The following is a 21,651-nucleotide window of genomic DNA, read 5'->3' as shown; positions in this document are numbered from 1 at the left end:
TTCATTCTTCTAAATCCGGCCTTGGTAAGCATTGTTGAAGAACTCTTGTCGCTACCAAGCGGCTTGGCGTGGAACCACATTAGTTTAGTTCGGTAGATGGCCATTGTTTTATCGCACTGTATTTGTTTTGGCCATGCTTAGCAAGATAGATAGATAGATAGATAACAAGGTAGGAAAATGGATGGTCGACAATTGCAAATATTTTTATTTTATTTGTGTTTTTATGTACGTTGTGTGTAGGTTTTAACTTCATCATCTCCACCACATTCATTACCACCGCTAGATGGCAGTAGACACTTAGAAAGCTGTTTTCTCGTCGTATACGGAAGAAGCCGAAGACTCCACCACCACCACCACATTGCTGGTGTCATTCGGCTATTTCCGCTGCGGTAGACGCCGTTTCATGTAAACACAGCTAGGACCAGGAATTAAGTTATCAAATTTAAGTTTGTTCAAGCCTTCGGGGTCTTCTGTGGTACGTGTGTGATGGAGCTGCACTTGGACTAAACCGGGAGCGGCAACATGTCCATGGAAGACCCGTTCTTCGTCGTCAAAGGGTCAGGATTGTTTACACCAATCTCATTCTATTGTTAGCTGCCTCGGCTAACCACAGAATTCATTCTCCATTCTTAACACAACAATAGAAGAAGCAGCATCTTGAAACACCATTGTCGTGGTATTTACGTGGATATTTCAGAGTTAGCTATCAAAATGATCAGTACATTACAGTACAGTAATGTTCATCCCTGTGCATGTTGTTACATGCATTACGCCACTGCTTCTCAAATGGAGTATTAGGTATTACTTTAAAAAAAAAACATATATATACTGTATATATACACACAGTGGTGTGAAAAAGTGTTTGCCCCATTCCTAATCCTAATATTTTTGCATGTTTGTCACACTTACTATAAATGTTTCTGATAATCAAAACGAATTTAAATGTTAGTCAGACAGCACAACTGAACCCAAAATGCAGTTTTTAAATTAAGCTTATACTTATTAAGGGAGAAAAAAATCCAAACCTACATGGCCCTGTGTGAAAAAGTGATTGCCCCCAATCCTAATTGGTTGGGCCACCCTTAGCAGCGACAAGTGCAATCAAGTGTTTGTGGAAACTTGCAATGAGTCTCTTACAGCGCTGTGCAGGAATTTTGGCCCACTCATCTTTGCAGAATTGTTGTAATTCAGCCACATTGTAGGGTTTTCCAGCATGAACCGCCTTTTTAAGGTCATGCCACAGCAAGTCTTCATTTTGTTTTTCTTCCGCCATTCAGAGATGGACTTGCTGGTGTGTTTTGGATCATTGTCCTGCTACAAAACCCAAGTTTGTTTCAGCTTGAGGTCGCAAACAGATGGCCGGACATTCTCCTTCAGGATTTTTTGGTAGACAGCAGAATTTATGGTTCCATTTATCATAGCAAGCCTTCCAGGTCCTGAAGCAGCAAAACAGCCCAGGACCATCACACTACCACCACCATATTTTATGATGTTCTTTTTCTGAAATGCATTGTTACTTTTACGCCAGATGTAATGGGACACACAACTTCCAAAAAGTTTTTTCTCTCATCAGACCACAGAGTATTTTTCCAAAGGTCTTGGGGATCATCAAGATGTTTTCTGGCAAAATTGAGACAAGCCTTAATGTTCTTTTTGTTCAGCAGTGAACAAGAAGAACTCTGCCATGCAGGCCATTTTTGCTCAGTGTCTTTCTTTTGGTGGAGTCATGAACACTGACCTTAACTGATGCAAGTGACGCCTGCAGTTCTTTGGCTGTTGTTGTGGGGTCTTTTGTGACCTCTTGGATGAGTTGTCGCTGTTCCCTTGGGTCATTTTGGTTGGCCGGCCACTCCTGGGAAGGTTCACCACTGTTGCATGTTTTTGCCATTTGTAGATAATGGCTCTCACTGTGGTTCGCTGCAGTCCCAAAGCTTTAGAAATGGTTTTATAAGCTTTTCCAGACTGATAGATCTCAATTACTTTCTTTCTCATTTGTTCCCGTATATATTTAGATCTCTTTTGAGGGTCTTTTGGTCTAGTTCACTTTGTTAGGCAGGTCCTATTTAAGTGATTTCTTGATTGAGAATGGCTGTGGCAGTAATCAGGCTTGGGCGTGGCTAGAGAAATTGAACTCAGGTGTGATTAAACCACAATTAAGTTATGTTCTAACGGGGGGGACAATCAGTTTTTCACACAGGGCTATGTCGGTTTGGATTTTCTTTCTCCCTTAATAAAAAGGTTCATTTAAAAACTGCATTTTGTGTTCAGTTGTGTTGTCATTGACTAATATTTTAATTTGTTTGATGATCTGATACATTTACGTGTCAAAAACGCAAAAAATAAGAAATCAGGAAGGGGGCAAACACTGTATTTTATGTGCACACAGCTTCATGTGGCCCACCCGCATCCTTAAATTTTTCTGCATGCAGCCATTTGTGTAAAAATTCTGGACACCCCTGATCTAAACGATGCCATTTGACCATATTATTTCCAAAGGACATTTCACCATCCCTGATATGCAGTAGATGACAGCACAGCAGACCACTTTGGTCATGAAATCCCAGATTATTTTAAGAGAGGACATGTCCTGAAAAAAGGGGACATCTGGCCTCCACAAAGTGTGTGAACACAACTCCTGCCTGTCACTCATGATGTGTGTGTGTGTGTGTGTGTGTGTGCGTGTACAGTGAGGTGCAGAAGGCAGTGAATGCAGCTCAGAGCCTCCATCAAAGATGGAGCGAGTTGTTACTGGAGGGGGGCGGGGCCTCCAAGGAAGAGATGGACTGGACCACCAATGAGCTGAGGAACAGCCTGCGCTCAATCGAGTGGGACCTGGAAGACCTCGATGAGACCATCAATATCCTTTCAACACCATCAGTCTACTACAATGCTTATAACCCCCCCCCCCGTCCCATAGTGACAGTAACAAAACGTACAGGGGGTGTTTTCTTTTCAATGTGTGCACGTTTCCCAACACGTTTGTGTGAGGAAAGTAATTTAATCCGATTTGATTTCAACCCGGCTGGTCCCGTCGTTGCACTTTCTTAACTGTCAGTGAATGCATCGTAGAGTCCAACCCCAAGAAATTCAACCTGTATGCTGCAGAGCTGTCCAAGAGAAAAGCCTTCATCAGCAGCACAAGACACACAGTGAAGGTACAAGTCATTCATGTACACTAGGGGTGTCCTAACCTTTGATAAAAAGGAGCCTCCATCTCAGCTTTGTGTTATAGTAGGTGACAAAGCCTAAGTGTATTATTATTTGTCTGAACCTTTTGTCGTCCATTACTTTTGTTCTTTTTTTTTTTCATTTTTGTTTTATTTTTACAAATATTTTTATTTTATTCTTTGAAATGTGTATTTCTTATAATATTATGACTTAATTCCAATAATATTTGGACTTTAGTCTTGTTAAAAAATTGCAAACTTATTCTTTGTTTTGTTGGTTCCTCATAATATTATGATTTTAAAAAACGTAACATATTTTTTCTTCTCAACTTTATGCTTCTCAAATTGTTTTTTTATCCTCATAATCTTACAACTTTAACCTTGTAAAATTTTGTCTTTTTTCTTGTAATATTATAACTTTTTTCTATAGTATTTTGACTTTATTCTCCTACTCTTTCGACTTTATTCTTGTAACATTATTGCTCGTTTTTTTTTAATTCCCCAAACTAATTTTCCAAAAAATTGCAACTTTATTCTTTGTTTTGTTGACTGCTCATAAATATTGTAACATCTTTTTTTTCTCAACTTTATGCTTCTCCAATTGCATTTCTGTCCTCATAATCTTACAACTCTAACCTTGTAAAATTACGTCTTTCCGTTATCACTTTATTCTTCTGACTTTATTCTTGTAAAATTATTGCTCTTTTTTGCATTTTTTTCCCCCAACCTAATTATAAAAAAATTGCAAGTTTATTCTTTGTTTTGTTTGTTTCTCACAATATTATGACTTTTTAAAAAAATGTTTTTTTTTTATTTCAACTTTATGCTTCTAAAATCGCCTTTTTGTCTAATAATATGACATATTACATAATATTACATCTTTAACCTTGTAAAATTATGACCCTTTTTTGGTAAGCTTACAACTTATTTATCTTACTATGACTTTATTCCTGCTTAATTATTCGGTCTTTTTCCATTTTTGCACTTTTGTTTTGATATCTTGTTTAATTGCATTTTTTAGAATGTTCCCGAGAGCCAATAAAAATAAGAGCCGCGGGCCGCAAATGGCACCCAGGCCACACTTGGGACACCCCTGATATAGACTGTATACATTGTACGCTACTTCTGTGTGGCTCAAGCATCAAGTGTAAATTTTTTTTGTTTGTCTTGAAGGAGATGAAGGAGCACATGTCTAGTCCAGCTGTAGCCTGCATTGACAGAACAAACAAACAGGTTCTTCATATGCTACAACACTCAAACACACACACACACACACAGTATTAAAATGAGTTGACAAGAATGAGGCCTCGAGCTGAAGATGTCAAACATGTTCAGGCTCTGATGGGTGATTGCGGTGCTCAGGGTCCACTGTGGCAGGCTTCTGGTGATAAGTACAGCCGACTGGACCGTCAGCTGCAGAATGCCAACTCTCAGTTCATCGAGGAGCAGCAGGTTCAGCAACAGGTACTGAAAAAGTGTCATCTCAAAAGTGACATATTGGATTCCTCTCTGCACCGTTTTGGTTCTGTTCTTTTTGGGATCCTTTTTTTTTTGTTTTCCACTAAAGATTGGTCATTTACCAGGATAGCAAATATTTCCATGGAGATTTTTCCAGAATGTCGACTTTGTGTCTAATAGCTTTTTTTGTCTTTCGCTCCAGCTGATGGCAGAGCAGCAGGACGAGCAGTTGGAGCTTGTTTCAGGAACAATCGGAGTCTTAAAGAACATGTCAGAGAGGATTGGCATGGAGTTGGATGAACAGTCTGTGTAAGTGTTTGTGGAAGTCTCTTTTGCATACACAAATACCTTGCAGTGTTTCCCACAGGACTTCAATCTATTTGTGGCGGTGGTGTTAGATGACATTTTCATCTAATTTGCATAAATGGTGATGACATATGTGCATCTCATTTTTATGGACACCGTAGGAGACAAAAAGTTAGCCAAAAACATGAAACGCAAAACAAATATATTTAGAATTATTTTGTGTGTGTGTGTTGTCACAAGCAAGACGGAGCCGCTCGTGAGTGTTTTGTGATGGCAGCCCTGGCTGCTGTTTGAGAAGTCATGTTAGTCTCCAAAAGTGTCCACTAAGACCAGAAAAAGTCGCTAGACTTGTTGCAGAGTCAAGAGGGGTCTGAATACCCGCTAAATATAGCAACAAAGCTTCTAAGTTGGCAAAACTGATCCCTCCTGCTACGGCTTCTTATTCTCTGGCAGACCAGGTGCGTATGAGGTGTGTTAAGAAGCAGAGTTATTATGCCATCTACTGTTCGGAGAAGGAACGACAAGCTACATTCACAGACTCACGAAACAAAGCAGGACGAGGGTCGTGAGGGGTTTGGGCCTGTAGTGTGGGGTTAGCAGGACATGGTGTGAGCTTATGTTTTCTCTCCTTCCAGTATGTTGGATGACTTCAGCCACGAGATGGACAACACTCACTCCAGACTGGATAACGTCATGAAGAAACTGGCCAAAGTGTCCCACATGACCAGCGGTAAGACGTGTGCTCACTTTATGCAATGTTCCAACATTTCCAAAAGTGTCCTTATTTGGGGTATAATGCTACATTTATTCATGATCAGATTTTTCGGTACGCAACCCAAGGTTGTCTAGAGGCGTACCGATTTATACAACACAGTACAGATTACACGCGAAGGACAGGAGGAGTGACGCCTCTTGTTATGCGTCTACTCGATAAACAAATACAGTGCAGCCCACATTTTTTAATCCAAAGCTTGAAATCCCTCTTCCATCAGGAAACACCTGGTCTTCCCAGTGAAATGTAAACGGGAAAAGACGAAAGCAGTGTGTCGCCATTGTTCAGTAGAGATGGGCAATGAGGCTACAATGTGCAACTATTAACACTGCACATCAGCCAATAGGGAACTTCCATCCATCATCTGCAATGCCACTTATCCTCACTAGGATTGTGGGGGTATGCTGGAGCCTATCCCAGCTGACTTTGGGGGAGAGGCAGGGTAAACCCTGCACTGGTCAATAAGGAACTTTCCTTTCCTAAAAACAAAATAATCATTCATACTCTTCAAACACTTAATGTTGTACTTGTCTTTCATAAAAACAAACTCTGTAGACCAGTGTTGTCCAAAGTGAGGCCCAGGGGCCATTTTGCCCGTAGCTTGTTTTTCATTGGCCCCAATATTATAATATTTACTCCATCCATCCAGCCATTTTTGTACCACTTGTCCTCACTAGAGTCACAGGTATGCTCGAGCCTGTCCCAGCTGTCTTCAGGTGATCAGCCAGTCGCACTCACATTCACACCTGTGGATTATATAAAGTCTCCAATGAACCTAGCATGCATATTTTTGGAATGCGTGAGGAAGCCTGTGTGTGCCCGCATGGACAGGGAGAACAAACAAACTACTAGGCAACCGTGCGGCCTATAAAATGTATTTAAAAAATCCAATTAAGTCATTATAAATTAGATTATGAGATTTTACACAAATTTTCCTTTGTAATTTGAGCATTTATTTCACGTCGGTATACATCACATATCACAATTCACAATTCCACATGCCCAAAAGGAGTAGGAAGAAGCAGAGCTCAATCCTGCCCCCTCTTTGTCTCACATCAATTGCGAATATATTTTGTAATAGCTAATACATCTCACATCAATTGCTAATACATTTGTTCGTTTCCCATTCAACATGTTCCCTTTGCCAGTTGTGAATAACACGACCAATATAACAATGTGTTACAATGAAGTTGAGGTTTACAAATCTGTATGGACAAATTGCTGTAAATTGCATCAAGTGCAGTTGTCATATGACAGCATAGTATTTCCCTCTGGTTCATGATTCTTCTTCCTTATACGTTGTAAACATAAACTGCTTGTACCGTTTCTTGGAATGGCTCATATTAGAACATTGTTTGAGTTCTTTAATCAAGCCGTTCCATAATTTGATTCCACATACTGATATGCTGAAGTTTTTTTTGCTTTGTGTGGTCGTATAAGTGTAAGTAAATTTTCTCCCTAAGGCCATAGTTCTCTCCTGTGTTGATGAGAAGAAGTGTATTACATTTTTGCTTTATGCATAAACTGAGTATCGTAATGGTACCGGTGCCTACGGAAACGGTAGTAACAGACCGAAATACTAAGTAGCTATCGGTGCCTCGTTTTGGTGCTAATGCATATTCAGCCGCCCGCAACACGTGCGTGCAGGGGATATTGTTGCTGTACCGTCTTGTAAGTAATGCAACGTCCTGTCACTTTTTAAAAAAACTTTATTGCTGATCCTTAACACGTCAACAGCAGTGCTCAGTTCAAACAGCGCACACACGTTCTGCCATCGCTCTCCAATTCTGTAAAAAAAAATTTAAAAATTTGGCACCGGCATTGGATAATATGTAAACGAAACCTAGCCCTAGTTACATCCCCAGTACTTCTTAATGACTGTCTGCAGACCGCCGCCAGTGGTGCGCCATCGGTGTGCTGCTCGCCATCCTCTTCGTTATCCTACTCCTGCTCTTCATCCTCTGATTGACAGACCTTCATCCTGCATTGGTGAACTGGAGGTCAAAGTTTGCCGAGTGACACTCCTTAACAATGCAGAGGTCAAAGGACAAACATGTTTTGTTTTTTTTTGTCCCTGAACTTGAAAGCAGCTCCAGCATCGTTAGTCAACGACACTTTTATTGAATAACACTAAAATTGTTTGTTTGCTCCTCATATGTATTTCTTCTATTGCTTTTTTGACTTAAGTGACTGACACATTTCCTTTGGTTGCCTCAAGACAGCAGGAAGTAACCCTAACAGTAATAATAATGACATTTCTCATGACACTCAACACCATTTTAACATGTTTTTGGAAAGTATTATATGTGTGACACTTAAAATAATAAGTACAATAAAGTTTCAGTGTTGATGAAACTTGGCAGCTGATACTTTGCTCAACAATAAAGTGAAACACAAAACACACGAGAGAGAAAAAAATTGCCTTAAAATGCCTTTTTTTTATTCGTGCAGTGAAGTCATTTACAAATTAAACGAAGGTCAGCTCTATTGTCTTGACCAGTCTTGTGTGCAAGAAGCCGATTGGCCGAGTCACGTGAGCCGAGCAACAGGTCCACCCATATCTTTCTTGCATAATGAGCACGACTAACAGAACTCCCAACAGGTTTTGATGTTGAGGTGACAGCACGAAAGAAGCTGTTGAAGCATATCACTTCCTCAAGTGTAAGGAGGGCGACCCCTGTTGGACAAGAAGAACACACAATGATGGACGCTTGTCAATGAGCTGGGAGCATTAGCATCACAGCGAGCTGCGCTCACCGGCATCCGTTGGTGCGGGTACCGGTTCGGGGCGGGGTCAGAAGTGGGTCGAGGCTGCGCAGTGAGGCGGTCCAGGCTGCCGGTTCGGGCCCTGCATGAAGCAACGCTGGAGAAGAGACGACGCAGAGACAGACGAGTGGACTGCTGTCTGTAGCCGAATCTAAACACACACACAGTTTACAAAGGCTATTCATTAATTCAGTCACAGCATAATGTATAGCCCATATTACACTAATTTGTATTCTTGAAATATTGTACGCCACGGGTGTCCATAATGCAAATTCTAAAAATAAAATTAAACACAGCCAACATAGTAGTTAACATAGTATGTCGACATACAGTGCTTGACAAATGTATTATGCATGACATATGTTTGCGTCGTCACTCCGTGACATGCAATTCTCTCTCCAAACACTTAGGGGCAGTGTTCTCCAGTGAGTCAGCTCAACAACAACTCTTCTTCAAAAAATTTGGCAAAAATTACAATTTAGTTGTCTTTTTTGCCAAATAAATAATATATATTTTGATGTTTTTGAAAGATGTGTAATATTTTTATAGTTTTTATGGCATGTGGTCTAATAATCTCTCCGACTGGCTTTAGCATATTTCCAAACTGTGAAAAATAACAAAGTGGCCTCCCACATCCTTACATTTTTCTGTATGCCACTCAGTGGAAAAACTGTGGACATCCCTCTTGTAAGCAAAGCAACAAGCCACTGTACTGGACTACAAACATGGTTGCAATGAATGCATTCATGCAGACATCAATGAATACCGGACAGGCACATATACTGTAGCATTATGCATAATCTGACTGTCATGTAATTGCAGCAACAAAAATGATTCAAGATGGTGGAAATATTGGTGGAAAGACCAGAATTTCCCTTATCCTCATTTTGCAGCAAATTACCCTTATTTTCAAATGCAAATGTTGGCAGGTATGAGTACCACATGGGGCATAATAAAGCCATGCATGCAAGTACAATAGTTATTGAAAGTTTCAAGAAGATCCTGTAGTACACAAGGGTAAACAAGAACTCCATCGATAGCTTGGTTCAGGGGTGTGCAAAGTGCGGGCCCAGGGGCCATTTTTGGCAGGCAGCTCGTTTTGCATTGGCCCTCTAGATACTGTAAAAATAAAATGCATTCATTATTCATAAAATATATTTTTAGATATTACACTAATTTGCTTGTCTCATTTAAAACACAGCTAAGATGTGGATGTTGTTGAGAATAACTAAGCATTAGTTCACCTTCATTTGACTGGTTTTAGCATCTTTACTGTATAAAATGTTGCTTGTGCAACACAGGCGCCCTCTTCCGCCCCCACAGTGCTGATACCCAACTGGGCTTTGTTGTGTCCAGAAGGTGGCGTTACAGTAGCGTACAGTACTCACGGCTGAGGAAGATGGAGCTCTTCCCCCATTGGCTCTCTGACCTGTCCATCATTGGTGTTCCCTGAGGGAAGCCGCCTTTGTTTGTTCACTGTAAAAAAAAAAAAAAGACAATTGCAAAAGAAGTGAGAAAAAACTTTGAATTTAGTACTAAATTCGCTTACAATTTTTCTAAATTGGACAGACTCTGGTGATTGATTGATTAAAATGACAAAAGGTCCCTGTCTGGGACCCACAACCGGCATGTGAGGCGCCCTTGAATGCTGAATGAACAATAGGCCTAAAAAGATTTAGACCTGCTGTCTGAGATGTGGATGACTTGTGGCTACTGGGATCTAGACAAAGATTCTTCTCCTGGACCTCTCCCCGAGGCTCCTCATGGTCCTGCTTCAGAATTTGGCCTGAGGGCAGCTGCTCAGGGGAATAGGGATTTAACGGCAGTTCTTTGGTGGGTGTGGCCTTGAGAGGGGCTCGGTTTCCACTGGCTTGCATCTGATCAGTTCTTCCTGTCCGTACGCTGAGTCGTCCGGTCGCAACATCTCCTCTTCTGCAGATGTCAGGGGGCGTGACCAAACCAATGTGAGTTTCTTTGATTGGCTCGGTCCACAGGTCCAGTCTGTATGGGCTCTGGATCTGCTTGACCCCCAATAAAACTGCCCTCGCTCCCGTTGCTCCATTGGCCTCAAGCCCCGCGTGCGGCCTGCTGTTGACATGCAGGCTGAGTTTGGGCTTGCAGACCAGGATGCCTGCGACTCCATGGCTTGTACGTTGTCTCTGCCGGTCCAGGTAACGGGAGTCGGCCTCAGCCTCGGTCTCATCTTCAAAACGTAGACGGTGACTTGCCGGACACGACCTCATCAACTTGGATGGGTCACTCTGGTCACTGGACAACACAGCCACACTCTCTGACCTCAGCTGGAGAACTGGACCGAGTTTGGCACTGGAAGTTGTCAAAAAAAACAAACTCCACTGATTTATTTGTCACAGTGCACAAGCAGAAAAATCTCCAGTCAATTCCATTTTTACAACAACTTAGGGCGGGTGTAGAAGTGGGCAGATTGATCCAAATAGCAATATTATTAAGGGTAGATTCAGTATCGGATTGATACTCTTTTGTGTTTATTTTCACAAATATATGTGTTTTTATTGTGTTATTCATATTGCTACCTTGTTGATATCGTTATGGTTATATATTGTTTGCTTTTGTTCACTTATTGACAATTACTTATGACTATTGACTTTGTTTTGTCAAACAATTGTATGGAATAAAAGGGAGTCACTGTATTAGTTTGTTGCTATTGTTACAATGTCTTATATTGTTGTATTTACATATTGTTACATTTTCACAACAAGTTTGTTAATAAACATTTTATTTAATAAATTTATTATTAAATTATTATTATAATATAAGCTTTTTTTGTTTATTTATTTGTCCTGTGTTTTACACTGATGCTAACCCATCACTAACAAACCAAGTATTGGCAATGCTGGTCCCGCATTTAATGGACATCAGATCGATACCAAGCATGTATAGAGCGTGAGAACATTCAAACTTCACACAGAAGGTTCTAAATAACGTGATGAACTTTGTGTGTAAGTGTGTGTGTGCACTTACACTGCGTGTGCGTCCGGGGTCAGCAGGTCGTGGTTGGCTCTCAACGGGATACGGCCTCGCTTCATCTGAGTTTCTTCCTGGCACTGCTGCTGCCGTGGCAACCAGTCTCACAGACACACATCGACAGGGGGGAGGGGAGACAATACCATCATCCTAAAATGTGATTGGTTGGCAAAAAGAAGGATTAAAGAGAGCTGCTTAATCACTCCACAGCATGACACATATCTATTTATCTGTTATGAGTTGCAAAGAAAACCAATAATGATCACCATATAAATATGTTTTCAGTATCTTATTGTCATGCAAACGTGAACTTGGAATTGAACGAGCACAGTCTGTAAGGCAGAAATGCAGAAACCTACATTTTCAAACCCGGGTCACGGAAGTGACGCCACAGAACCGCAGTTTCCGCCAGGTTTAGGCGATACTGCAACTTTCGTTATCAAACTGATACCAAATAAATGCACTATGCCGATACAAATACTTTTTTTAAAAAACTTGAATGATTTTGTGATTTTTTTTTTTTGTGATTTGTTGACTAACTATAATCAGAATACAATACCCCATCAAGATTTTAGACAAAAATGTCAACAAACTTATTTGTGAGCAATTTAACAATACTGTATATACACACAACATAAGACAATATCAACAAAAATAATGCAATTAAACTGGCAATTATTCCACCATTGTCTTATAACATGCAAAATAAAGTCAGTAGTGTAAAATAAGACATACGTGTACAACAACAAAACAAAAGCAAAAACTACACCCTAAATTGGTAAACAATATAAAGTATAACAATGTGAACAACACAACAACAAACAGGTATTTGTGGGAGAAAAAAGTACTGAAAAATATGAATACTAATACTACACTTGGCATCAGTACGATCGATATTTGGATCGATCCGTCCATACCCTAGTTTCTGCGCGTGCGGCTTGTTGCTGAGGCAAGCCAAGATGGCGGCGCCATTGGAGGTGGTTCTGAGCAGCGATACGAGCTCGCAGCTGTGGAACAGCACCGTGTTCGACTTGCACAGCGGGTCCAGCCTGCTGTCCTACCGTGGAGGGAACAGCTCTGCCCGGACACTCTGCGTCCTAAACGGCGAATACCTGGTGTCGGCCCAATTGGGCAAGAACTTCATTAACGTGTGGGAGATCCAGAGGAAGGTACAGGTCATCAAGATAACAGTCCGTTTTTTTTAACGCGCACAAATGAAGGCAGGGAAAATACATAAAAAGTGTGCACCTGTGATCCAATGGGCCGAACTTTATACTCGTGTGAAGCTCTTTATTTTCTTCCTACTCCACCGGCGGGAAATTTAGTACGCATGCCCAAACCTTTGTTTACATTGATTGTGCACATTTCTGAGTATTTTGTATTACTTGAATAACGCCCCTCAGCGACAAGTGCACTACTTCTTGTTGGCTATGTCTATGTGTGACTTCCTGATGTTTGATGTTGACTTGTAGGACCAGCTACAACAGAAGATTGTGTGTCCAGGTGTTGTCACGTGTGTGAGCGCCTCAGCCGACGGACTCTTTTTGGCAGCTGGTGTGGCCGAGGCAGTTTACTTGTGGGAGGTGAGACGCCATCTTGACAGAAAGTTGAGTTATGTAACCACTGGTTGCAGGTTGTGGGTCCCGCAATGAACAAGAAGAATCCTGAAGATGGCAATCCAGTGATTAAGATTCCCAACCAATTAGACATTTGTGTTGACACTGTTGTGCTTTCCTGTGATTGGTCAGGTGTCCACAGGCAAGTTGCTTTCCGTTGTCACTCGTCACTATCAGGATGTCACCTGTGTCAAGTTCACCGATGATAGCAGCCATTTTGTGTCTGGAGGAAAGGACAGCGTTGTTCTGGTGTGGAGTCTGAGCAGGTAATGTGTGTTTTTGAAACAGTCTTAAGAAATCCAACTCCAGTTTTCTGACCAAAACCTTTCACCCAAACTCCATTCCAACTTTTTGTGTTGTAGTGTGGTCCAGGTGGACTTAAGCCATGCCCCCGAGCCACGTCACATCCTATCACGCCACTCTCTGCCAATTACAGATCTCCACTGTGGCATGATGGGACCTCAGGCCCGAGTTGCTACAGCGTCTTTGGACCAAACTGTCAAGGTCAGATGACTTCAGCAATATAGTCTGTTGAGCCTTCCAGGTTAGCATTTTGTGTGTGTGTCCAGCTGTGGGAGGTGTCTTCAGGTGAGCTGCTCCTCTCTGTCCTCTTTGATGTGGAAATCATGTCTGTGACCCTTGACCCGTGCGAGTACTTTCTGTTCTGTGGCGGCAGTGATGGGAACATCTTCCAGGTGTCTCTGTGCACTCAGGTAAGTTTTTTTTTTAATTTTTTTTAGTTCATTTAAATGACAATTTTAAAATGATGACTTGGATTGCAAGCAAGTCCAAAGTATGGTGTGAATGTTGGCAAAAATTTGACACTGTCACAGGGTATCACACGAGACAAATCCTTCCAGTGCGATGCTGACGGGAACCGGACATTTAAAGGACACAGGTGAGGTCATCATGTCGTTTAAAACGCAGGTCAATGATTCTCGCAGGTGCTGGTTCTGACCCGTGTGCTTCACTTCAGGAACGTGGTGACCTGCCTGTCAGTGTCCATGGACGGGACTCTTCTCGTGTCAGGGTCACATGATGAGTCGGTGCGGCTCTGGGACATTCAAAGTAAACAATGTGTACGCTGCTTTGCCCACAAAGGTATCTTCTGTTCCTTCAAATTAAAAGCATTCACCGCAGCCAAACAGGGGGCAAAAAAGCATGTAATTCCCAACTTTTTCTTACAATAGTTGTGGGCCACAGTTGACCCCACATGCGCTTACCTTTGCACACTTCCGTACTTACGCTTCAATAAGTATACTATGTTGATTGTACTTTAGTACGTAAGTGTGCAAATTTTAAGTGTAGTGTTATCCCAAATCCATTCCTGTCATATTAGTCTGCTTCCTCTTCTTTCCTTTTTAATGGTTAATTGCAACCACTTGTTATTCCCTCCCCTTCCGCTATGTAGCCAAGATGACTACATAGCTTGGATTGTAAAACTATTCTTGCTTCAGAATGTTGGAAAATGTCATTGTGGAAACAAAGCAGCACAATTTTTCCAAACTAAACTGGTCTTCAGGTCCGGTGACAAACGCCTTTGTCATGGTGGCTCCCGCCAACATGTTTCTACCCGACTCACGACCCTCCGTCCCCCTGCCGCGCTTTAGCCGCCACCTGCTGGAGAGCGACAGCGGTGAGTCAGGAGAAGTGTGCGTTCGCCTCGGACTCCACACTCAGGTAAGTTTGCCGAGTTGAGTGTGGGGAAAGTGCTGGCAAATTCCATCAACATCTCCTATGTTGCCATTGCAATCCTGTAGCTGTGCTTCTATCAACTTTCTCCTTGTCAAGTTCAACTTTTCCAGCTCACTGGCTGAAATGTTTGTCACCACGGGCAAGTGAAATAGAGTACATTTGTTGAAACAGTTTATTATTTACAGGAGGAGGAGGAGACGTATCTTCAAAAAGCTGATAAGCTCAATTCATTAATGAATGCTGTGACTGACAAGGTGAGAGGGGGCGGGGCTAGAGTGAGGTTATACAGCAATGGACTCAGTCACTGTGCCAGAACAGGAAGTGGAATGTGTTTCTGACATGTCTGTTTGGTGTTCCAAGTCGCTGTTCGGAGATGGCGAGAACACGAAAGTGCGAGTGGCAGAGTTGGAGGAGGAAGTTCAAACTCTGAAGAAAGTCAACAAAGATTTGTATGACTTTTCCAGTCAGCTGCTAACAAAATCCACATGAACGCACTGATTGTTGCTTTTTTGTTTTGTTCATTTTTTATTAGTACAAGTATTTTTCACCAACTGACAAAACATCAAGAAGGAAAAGTGTTCAACATGAGATGCTTATTTTGTCGTTATTGGCAGACCAGACTGAGAAAATAAAAGCCCACATGCATCGTGCTTGTCCTGATTTTCATTATGAGGAATTGTGCTCTGTCACAGGAAGTGTGTTCAAGTGTGCATAGGAGGGATGCGCCTCCACAAACCACCACACAAACAGTTTTTGATCCAGCGCTGCTCCCACTGCTTCATGGCATTGCTTTTGTTGGGCGAGCGAAGCATCGTAACGCAGCCACACCTCAAAACACACACAAATTTAGTCCACTGCTACAATGTGAATGTCAATGTCTGACCTGCTGATGTCACTTCCTGTGGACTCACCTGGTGCAGGCCTTACTGTCCTCTGTGGGACAAACACCCATGTGGACACATCGCAGGTTGTCTGTCCTCTGACAGCTGATGCTCCTACACACACACACACACACAGGGTGCACATGGCTGTCACTCAGTTATAGTACAACAAAAAGGCAGTACCGGTACATGCAGTTTTAGGGAGATGGAAAAGGTCAACTATAGCTGCAACAAATTGATCAATTAACTATTTTGGTATTTGATCATATGCTGATTTAAAAATGTAAATATCCTGATTTCAGCCTCTAAAATGTGGTATTTTTTTATATTTCCTTAGTCATCTGTGAAAGCAGAGCCATTATCCTTGTGTTTTAGACAAAACAAGATATGCACACATCAGCTTTGACTTCGGAAAACATTTTTGCCTCTTTTCTGATATGTTGCAGACCAAACCACTAAATGTTTGTGTTTGGTTCATATTGATTTGGCTCAATAGATTATTCTATCAAAACAAGCTTCAGATGAATCCACTAAGACAATAACAGGTTCGTTGTAGCCCTAAAGTCAACTGTTGAAGCTTCCTGAATGAGCCTCAGCAACGTGGCCGTGTCTTACCTGCTGGCATCAAGCAATGCAAGTGATGAGGTTTTTCCAAACTGCAGCCTGATTGGCTGTTTACCCTGCAGCTTAACTATGATGCCGTCATTAACGGGCAGCCAATCCATACTGGGAACCAACAGCTGGCTGGGCAGCAGGCAGCATTCATCTATGAGGCTCTCATCCGGGTCCTGAGGAAGGGCGTCATCCCGGGCTGTCACACAAACACATCATGCTTTTCATAATCAAACGTCTTTTGTGTTTAGATAAATCAATGCAATACATTTAGCAACAAGAAGTTATATTTTACTCAAAGAGCTAAGACAGAAACAGAACAACAATCATCACTTGGTCAAGCCGGGGGCACTGTGATGGAACATCGACCACACAAAGTTAGAACCATAAAAGTGTTACATTAGTTGCCCTGTAAAACATACTCAAACACAGAAGATTAGGCAATATGTATTTAGCTGAAGACCAACGACAAATGTGTTCTGATAGAAGTTCTGGTAGGTTCTTACAGCACAGCCACAGCTTGGTGAGCAGGCGGAAGAGCAGCTGTAAGCTGTCCTGGCTGTCTGATGTGGCCGTGAAAGTGGGAAGGCAACCGGGTTTCAGGAGACCCCATATCCGGATCATCACCAGCATCTCCCGTAACATTCCCAAAGACGCTCCGTCCCGCATGAAGCCAAACCCGGGACGCACCATAGACCCCTGCAGAACAGAAGCGGCCCAAATGGAATTAATTTCTTCTGGGCCAAATCATATTCAATAGCTGTCTCACTAGCTCACCTGGTTAGGTAGATTGGCCAGCAGGTATAGGACGAATTCACCCACCCATTGGATGAGCTGCTGCAGGGACTGCAGCGGTGGACCATCCAAAACAAACTCCTCTGTCTTCAGGTTGATCATCACCTTGTCAATATCTGCCAACAAGTCTGGTCTAAGTCATGATGTAATAGTCTCACCTGTGTCAATGTAGTTCAAACCACACCTGTGTCCATGTTCTTGGCACAGATCTCAGTCAGGCGGTCTCCTGGACTTTTGTCAGGGGTATTAAGGACGTGAGGTCTCAGTAAAGATTTTAGAGTGGAGCTGATGGCAATCAATAGCAGTTTGGCGTGGAAGTCACAGGCTCGTGCCGCAGTGGCCGTTGACAATTTACACAGAGACGCCTTGACCGCCACTATCCGTGTCGCCAAAACCTACAGCAAGGACTGATTATGCAATAAGATACAAGCACGATCATTCAATAGAACAGAAGAACATGACCGGACCTGCTGCAGGGCATGGTTCTGCCTCATGTACTCCTCATGGAGTTTGTCCACCAAGTTGTGGACCATACTGGGCTGCACATGCAGAAGGACGTCCCACCAGTCATAGCCCGTCACCATGCAGTACTCCAGCAGGAACAGCAGGTGGCGCAACGTCGTGTTCATCTCCAGCACTTGACCCATGGAGGGTGACACTCTCAGCATGTGGAGCTGAGTCACATTATTTGTTTAGTGTCTGACAATGGACAACTTACGATAAGAAAGCAGAAATTACAGTCCATTTAAGGCAGCGGTGTCCAAAGTGTGTCCCGCAACTTCTTCATTAAACCTTAGCATATTTTAAAAATAGAATTCAATCATTATTTGCCCAACCGTGATAAGTGATTTTCCGCAAAGTAGGATTCCTTCTTTAGAAATTGAATATTTATGTAGTTAGAGCATAGAAAACCTGTTTACGACCTTCTAAATATGGGTTTTAACATTATTAGAGCCCTCTAGACATGAAATAACACCCTTATAGTCACCTTTACACTCGTATTACCCAATATAGTAGTTATAATCAGAGAAAATAAGCCATTTAAGACATAAATAAATCTTGTGCTTGTGTGTGTCACAGTAAATGTGTTCCATATGTCTTGAGGACAGGCAGTGATGTTGGGATTTTAATTTTAGCTTGGCAAGGGGGAACAGCCGCAACAGCAACCTGTGTTATTACAATTATGATTAATATGCTATTATTGTGCCTGCTGTAAGATCATTCAAACCTGCAAAAAAAGCCGGCTGTTCCAGCAATCAAGTCTGGTGCTTGTCTCACCAAACATTAAAGTGACATTACTGACACCTAGTGACTATTAGAATACTATATTCACAATTTGAATGCATTTTGTTAATGCCTTGTATTTGTATTTTAGTTCATTTTAGAAAATGCTTAATTAAGGCAAAAATATGTAACATTTGCTAAAATATGCATAGATTTTTTTTAACTAACAGGCCGTATTCAACCACAAAACAGCATGATTTATAAATGTATATATTTTTTAAAAACCATGAGAGAGTGAAGCCACAAAATTCTAAACGTGATCTAACAAGGGACGACTGTACCTGCAGAAAACCCATGCAGGTAGGGATGGATACATTACTGGTACAGAGTGAAATTCCCAATGTGAAGAACATCCCTCCAAGCAGAGACGCCAGGCTAGAATAAAACCTGGGATTGTCTGGCTGTGGGGCAGCCAACCACTTATCTAAATAAATACATCTGTTGCTTTATTTTAACAGCTGAGCAACAAAATAATGTAATGTTTTTTTATCTATGGTGATGACTAGTTCACGTGTCTTTTTATCATGCAGTGGCTATTGTGGTATTTTTAATGAAATCGAGTGAGAACGGCGTGTTGTTACCTTCCCCTGATTGTCCACACCAGCCAGGGCCAGGGACGTCCAAGAGAACTGCAGGGCCTTGAAATGTAGGCCGGGGGCTCCAGTTCTTTGTCGCTTGATAGCCGAATCGTCCCCAGAGCGTTGGCCTGATCCGGAGGTGGAGGCAGAGCCGTAGAAAACGCCCATGGTGTGGAGGGACAGACGGTGGAGGATTTGGATGGTGCCATCATGGAAGGCCAAAGCCAGACCTGAAGGCACAGACCACCAAATGAGTCCTGATTGCAACCCATCGAGACCAGCGAACACTGTATTAGCAGTTCTGACCCAGTCCGGGGCAAAACTTGGTGTCTGATGCCACCTTCAGGTCAGTGTTGGAGATGGAAATGGGCAGTTTGGGAAGAGCTATGGCAGACACTCGTTCCAGGTCGTTGGTAGTCGTAAGGATCCGCCACTTCAAAATAGTGGGCTGCTTTTCACCGACTAGATCAGAAATCAGCTTGGGTGACTTCTGGTCAACACGGGTCAAAGTTCAGACATATTTTGACTCACCGACAGGCGATCGATGCTGAAAGATATTATTCACCGGTAGCCCTTCCTTCCTTAAAGACCAACACTCGACAATACTGCCATTGTGATTGGACGCACAGAGCAGAACCTGGAAACACACCGTGTCAATGCCTTGCTCATGTGTTGTTGCAATTTAAGTCAACTAACACTTCTCCCAGGTTGTTACCTGCTCCGAGTTCTCTCTGGTCAGGAACTTGAGATGCGTGACGGCGGGGTACTTATCCCTCCTCAGCGGGTCAGTGGTGCAGCGCAGGAATAAGGAGGGTAAGAGTTCTGTGTCGATACGGCACTTTTCGCTCACTACACTCACCACCACCTGAACGCAGATACACACCAGATCCAATCACATCCTCCCATCAGACTCACCATGGACATCTTGCTACTGACCTTGTAGAACTGGACCGGAGAAGAACTGCTGCCATCAGTTGCAGCCACCACGATGTTCCCCCCCCCGGTAAAGGCGATGTCTGCGAGCGCCACACGTCCTCGCAGCCGACACAGGCTCTCACTGGCTGTCAGCAGAGCGCCCCCTGGCTTCAGGAGCGACACGGTGACCAAGCCGCTCACTGTCACCGCCAGCCAGCCCTCCATCGGCTTCCCGCCAAAAAGAGTCAAAGATGGGGAGAACTTGACCCGCGAGAACTTCTCACCAAAGTTTGTGGAACCTGACTAAAAGTGATGCAAAAGAAGCTGTATTTGCAAGGAAACAAGAAAACGTGGAAGACGTCTGTGATTGATACCATCTCCACGTGTAGAGCCAGTTTGACTCCGTTGTGCAGCCAACTCAGCGCCACAATGGGATCTCCTTCGAGAGAACTGGACAGAATACTTTCCCAACTGTTGACCAGGTGCTCAGACATCGACCAACACTTGATGTGGCCGTCGCCGTCTGCAGACAGCAACCTGGACCCTGCAAGTGCACGCACACATGTTCATAAAGAGTCTGTTTGGTTTTATTTAAAAAATAATAATAATAATAATAAAAACTTACCTGATTGGTCCCACTCCAGACAGGAAATGACCTCAGCATGTCCAGAGTTGATGGAGTACACATCCCAGGGATGCTCTGTGTCCATTATATGGATCATGTGACTGACATCTGCTAACATCAACATGACAACCAAACAGATGCATGCTCATTATTGTTGAATTCCAATAAATACATAAGTGATTGGCAACTGTTACCAGAGTGGAGACTCCTTCTGAGTCACATCCATCCTGATCCAGTACCTCTGTCGTTGTCGTCATCGTTCTTCAGGTCCGTGGTGAAGGCCACGAGATTCCTGCAGGACCACGAGCACACAAGAGGGATGGAGGGGCAGTGGGTGCTCTTTGGGCGCCTCTCCCACTCACAAACGTATGCCAGCTCCATGTCGCAAACCCCAAAATAGAAATCCAGGTGCGGAAGACCTCTCTCCTGAAAGCAAAGCAAAGTTACAGCATGTTTCCACCAACTTAATTTGGCACATACTCATATTCAACAAAGAAACATATGTAACAAATATTCATATGTACATAACAAACCCTCAGTAAAGACATTTTAAAAACCCTTGTATTTTATTTTATCTGCTTGTCTTTAACTACTTTCGTGAAAATCAGATATGTTTTTGGTCATTTTTAGGGAGACAATGCTGGGATGAACAGAATAACAATGTGTCTTTAAACATCTCAATAATATAACATATAATCGGCTCGTTCTTGTTGTTCAATGTTTATGGAGTCTAGACACGTATCTACAACATATTTATCTTCACAGCTATGTATATTTATATGTAGAGCTACCCGTCTGTCTAGAATATATCTTTCAAACGCTATCAATCGGAAGTGAGAGGCACATTGACTGGTCTGAACTTACTTCGATGGTAGCTCCGCAATCGTCTTCAACGAGAATCAAAACACATCCGTTTAAACAAAAATATTAAAATAATGTCATACTTCAAGCTGGTTAAAAGGTGGTAAAATAAATTCCATCAACAAAAGCTCTCACTTCGCAACCATTCATACAACAAAGTCCCCAGGACCCCAAAGTCCACATACTGGTGCCTTTTAATGTGCCTGACTGTATTATTTATTTTTTTAATTTATTTTTGGCAATTTGATGAAAGGTTGGCGCAAAAGCCCATTTTATTTTAGGGATACATAATCAAAATTAAATCTCAAACACAATAA

General features: G+C 42.4%; 4 protein-coding genes across 8 annotated transcripts; 2 read left to right on the top strand and 2 right to left on the bottom strand.

The window, feature by feature from the left end:
• The first annotated feature begins 330 nt into the window (after positions 1-330).
• Positions 331-11,212, top strand: stx6 (syntaxin 6). The gene is made up of 8 exons (XM_054790314.1): positions 331-557; positions 2,688-2,857; positions 3,061-3,155; positions 4,341-4,400; positions 4,503-4,631; positions 4,828-4,934; positions 5,567-5,661; positions 7,592-11,212. Exons 1-8 carry the CDS (start codon positions 523-525, stop codon positions 7,666-7,668), a joined length of 768 nt encoding a protein of 255 aa, XP_054646289.1. The 5' UTR covers positions 331-522; the 3' UTR covers positions 7,669-11,212.
• On the bottom strand, positions 8,128-14,119 carry LOC129189041 (uncharacterized). The gene is made up of 6 exons (XM_054790313.1): positions 12,390-14,119; positions 11,470-11,622; positions 10,151-10,794; positions 9,858-9,945; positions 8,461-8,620; positions 8,128-8,380 (listed from the first exon to the last, which is right to left on the bottom strand). Exons 2-6 carry the CDS (start codon positions 11,532-11,534, stop codon positions 8,351-8,353), a joined length of 987 nt encoding a protein of 328 aa, XP_054646288.1. The 5' UTR covers positions 11,535-11,622; positions 12,390-14,119; the 3' UTR covers positions 8,128-8,350.
• Positions 12,396-15,433, top strand: wdr18 (WD repeat domain 18). Its single transcript, XM_054790312.1, has 10 exons — positions 12,396-12,641; positions 12,945-13,055; positions 13,221-13,354; positions 13,451-13,592; positions 13,658-13,801; positions 13,922-13,986; positions 14,065-14,189; positions 14,611-14,768; positions 14,969-15,037; positions 15,144-15,433. Exons 1-10 carry the CDS (start codon positions 12,432-12,434, stop codon positions 15,270-15,272), a joined length of 1,287 nt encoding a protein of 428 aa, XP_054646287.1. The 5' UTR covers positions 12,396-12,431; the 3' UTR covers positions 15,273-15,433.
• On the bottom strand, positions 14,901-21,495 carry med16 (mediator complex subunit 16). Of its 5 annotated transcripts, none has more exons than XM_054790306.1 (16): positions 21,338-21,495; positions 20,713-20,899; positions 20,474-20,584; positions 20,223-20,392; positions 19,870-20,151; positions 19,649-19,798; positions 19,465-19,570; positions 19,240-19,395; positions 18,937-19,163; positions 17,539-17,745; positions 17,256-17,466; positions 17,054-17,187; positions 16,783-16,975; positions 16,280-16,475; positions 15,695-15,778; positions 14,902-15,611 (listed from the first exon to the last, which is right to left on the bottom strand). In XM_054790306.1, the coding sequence occupies exons 2-16, from the start codon at positions 20,852-20,854 to the stop codon at positions 15,485-15,487; spliced, it is 2,496 nt and encodes an 831-aa protein (XP_054646281.1). In that variant the 5' UTR covers positions 20,855-20,899; positions 21,338-21,495; the 3' UTR covers positions 14,902-15,484. The 5 variants fall into 5 exon arrangements, with proteins under 5 accessions (XP_054646286.1, XP_054646281.1, XP_054646284.1 ...); XM_054790307.1 differs by having other exon boundaries at positions 14,904-15,611; positions 20,474-20,581; XM_054790309.1 differs by lacking the exon at positions 21,338-21,495 and having other exon boundaries at positions 20,668-20,856.
• Between the last annotated feature and the right edge of the window lie 156 nt (positions 21,496-21,651).

This window comes from Dunckerocampus dactyliophorus, chromosome 10, assembly GCF_027744805.1.
Source record: "Dunckerocampus dactyliophorus isolate RoL2022-P2 chromosome 10, RoL_Ddac_1.1, whole genome shotgun sequence".
In the NCBI taxonomy this organism is placed as follows: domain Eukaryota; kingdom Metazoa; phylum Chordata; class Actinopteri; order Syngnathiformes; family Syngnathidae; genus Dunckerocampus; species Dunckerocampus dactyliophorus.
This window is presented reverse-complemented; position numbering and strand designations above follow the sequence as displayed.

Excerpts from the sequence above, each read along its gene's own strand:
- med16 (XM_054790306.1), bottom strand. The coding sequence starts at position 20,854 with ATGGAGCTGGCATACGTTTGTGAGTGGGAGAGGCGCCCAAAGAGCACC. Across the intron at positions 20,585-20,712 it reads CGATGACGACAACGACAGAG|CAGATGTCAGTCACATGATC; the intron begins GTACTGGATCAG and ends TGTTGATGTTAG. Across the intron at positions 17,746-18,936 it reads GTGTGGACAATCAGGGGAAG|CTCCACATGCTGAGAGTGTC; the intron begins GTAACAACACGC and ends AATGTGACTCAG.
- stx6 (XM_054790314.1), top strand. The coding sequence starts at position 523 with ATGTCCATGGAAGACCCGTTCTTCGTCGTCAAAGG. Across the intron at positions 4,401-4,502 it reads TTGACAGAACAAACAAACAG|GCTCTGATGGGTGATTGCGG; the intron begins GTTCTTCATATG and ends AAACATGTTCAG. Across the intron at positions 4,935-5,566 it reads GAGTTGGATGAACAGTCTGT|TATGTTGGATGACTTCAGCC; the intron begins GTAAGTGTTTGT and ends CTCTCCTTCCAG.
- LOC129189041 (XM_054790313.1), bottom strand. The coding sequence starts at position 11,534 with ATGAAGCGAGGCCGTATCCCGTTGAGAGCCAACCACGACCTGCTGACC. Across the intron at positions 9,946-10,150 it reads ATCCACATCTCAGACAGCAG|TGAACAAACAAAGGCGGCTT; the intron begins GTCTAAATCTTT and ends TTTTTTTTACAG. Across the intron at positions 8,381-8,460 it reads ACCCGCACCAACGGATGCCG|GGGTCGCCCTCCTTACACTT; the intron begins GTGAGCGCAGCT and ends CTTGTCCAACAG.
- wdr18 (XM_054790312.1), top strand. The coding sequence starts at position 12,432 with ATGGCGGCGCCATTGGAGGTGGTTCTGAGCAGCGATACGAGCTCGCAG. Across the intron at positions 12,642-12,944 it reads TGTGGGAGATCCAGAGGAAG|GACCAGCTACAACAGAAGAT; the intron begins GTACAGGTCATC and ends GTTGACTTGTAG. Across the intron at positions 13,355-13,450 it reads CTGGTGTGGAGTCTGAGCAG|TGTGGTCCAGGTGGACTTAA; the intron begins GTAATGTGTGTT and ends TTTGTGTTGTAG.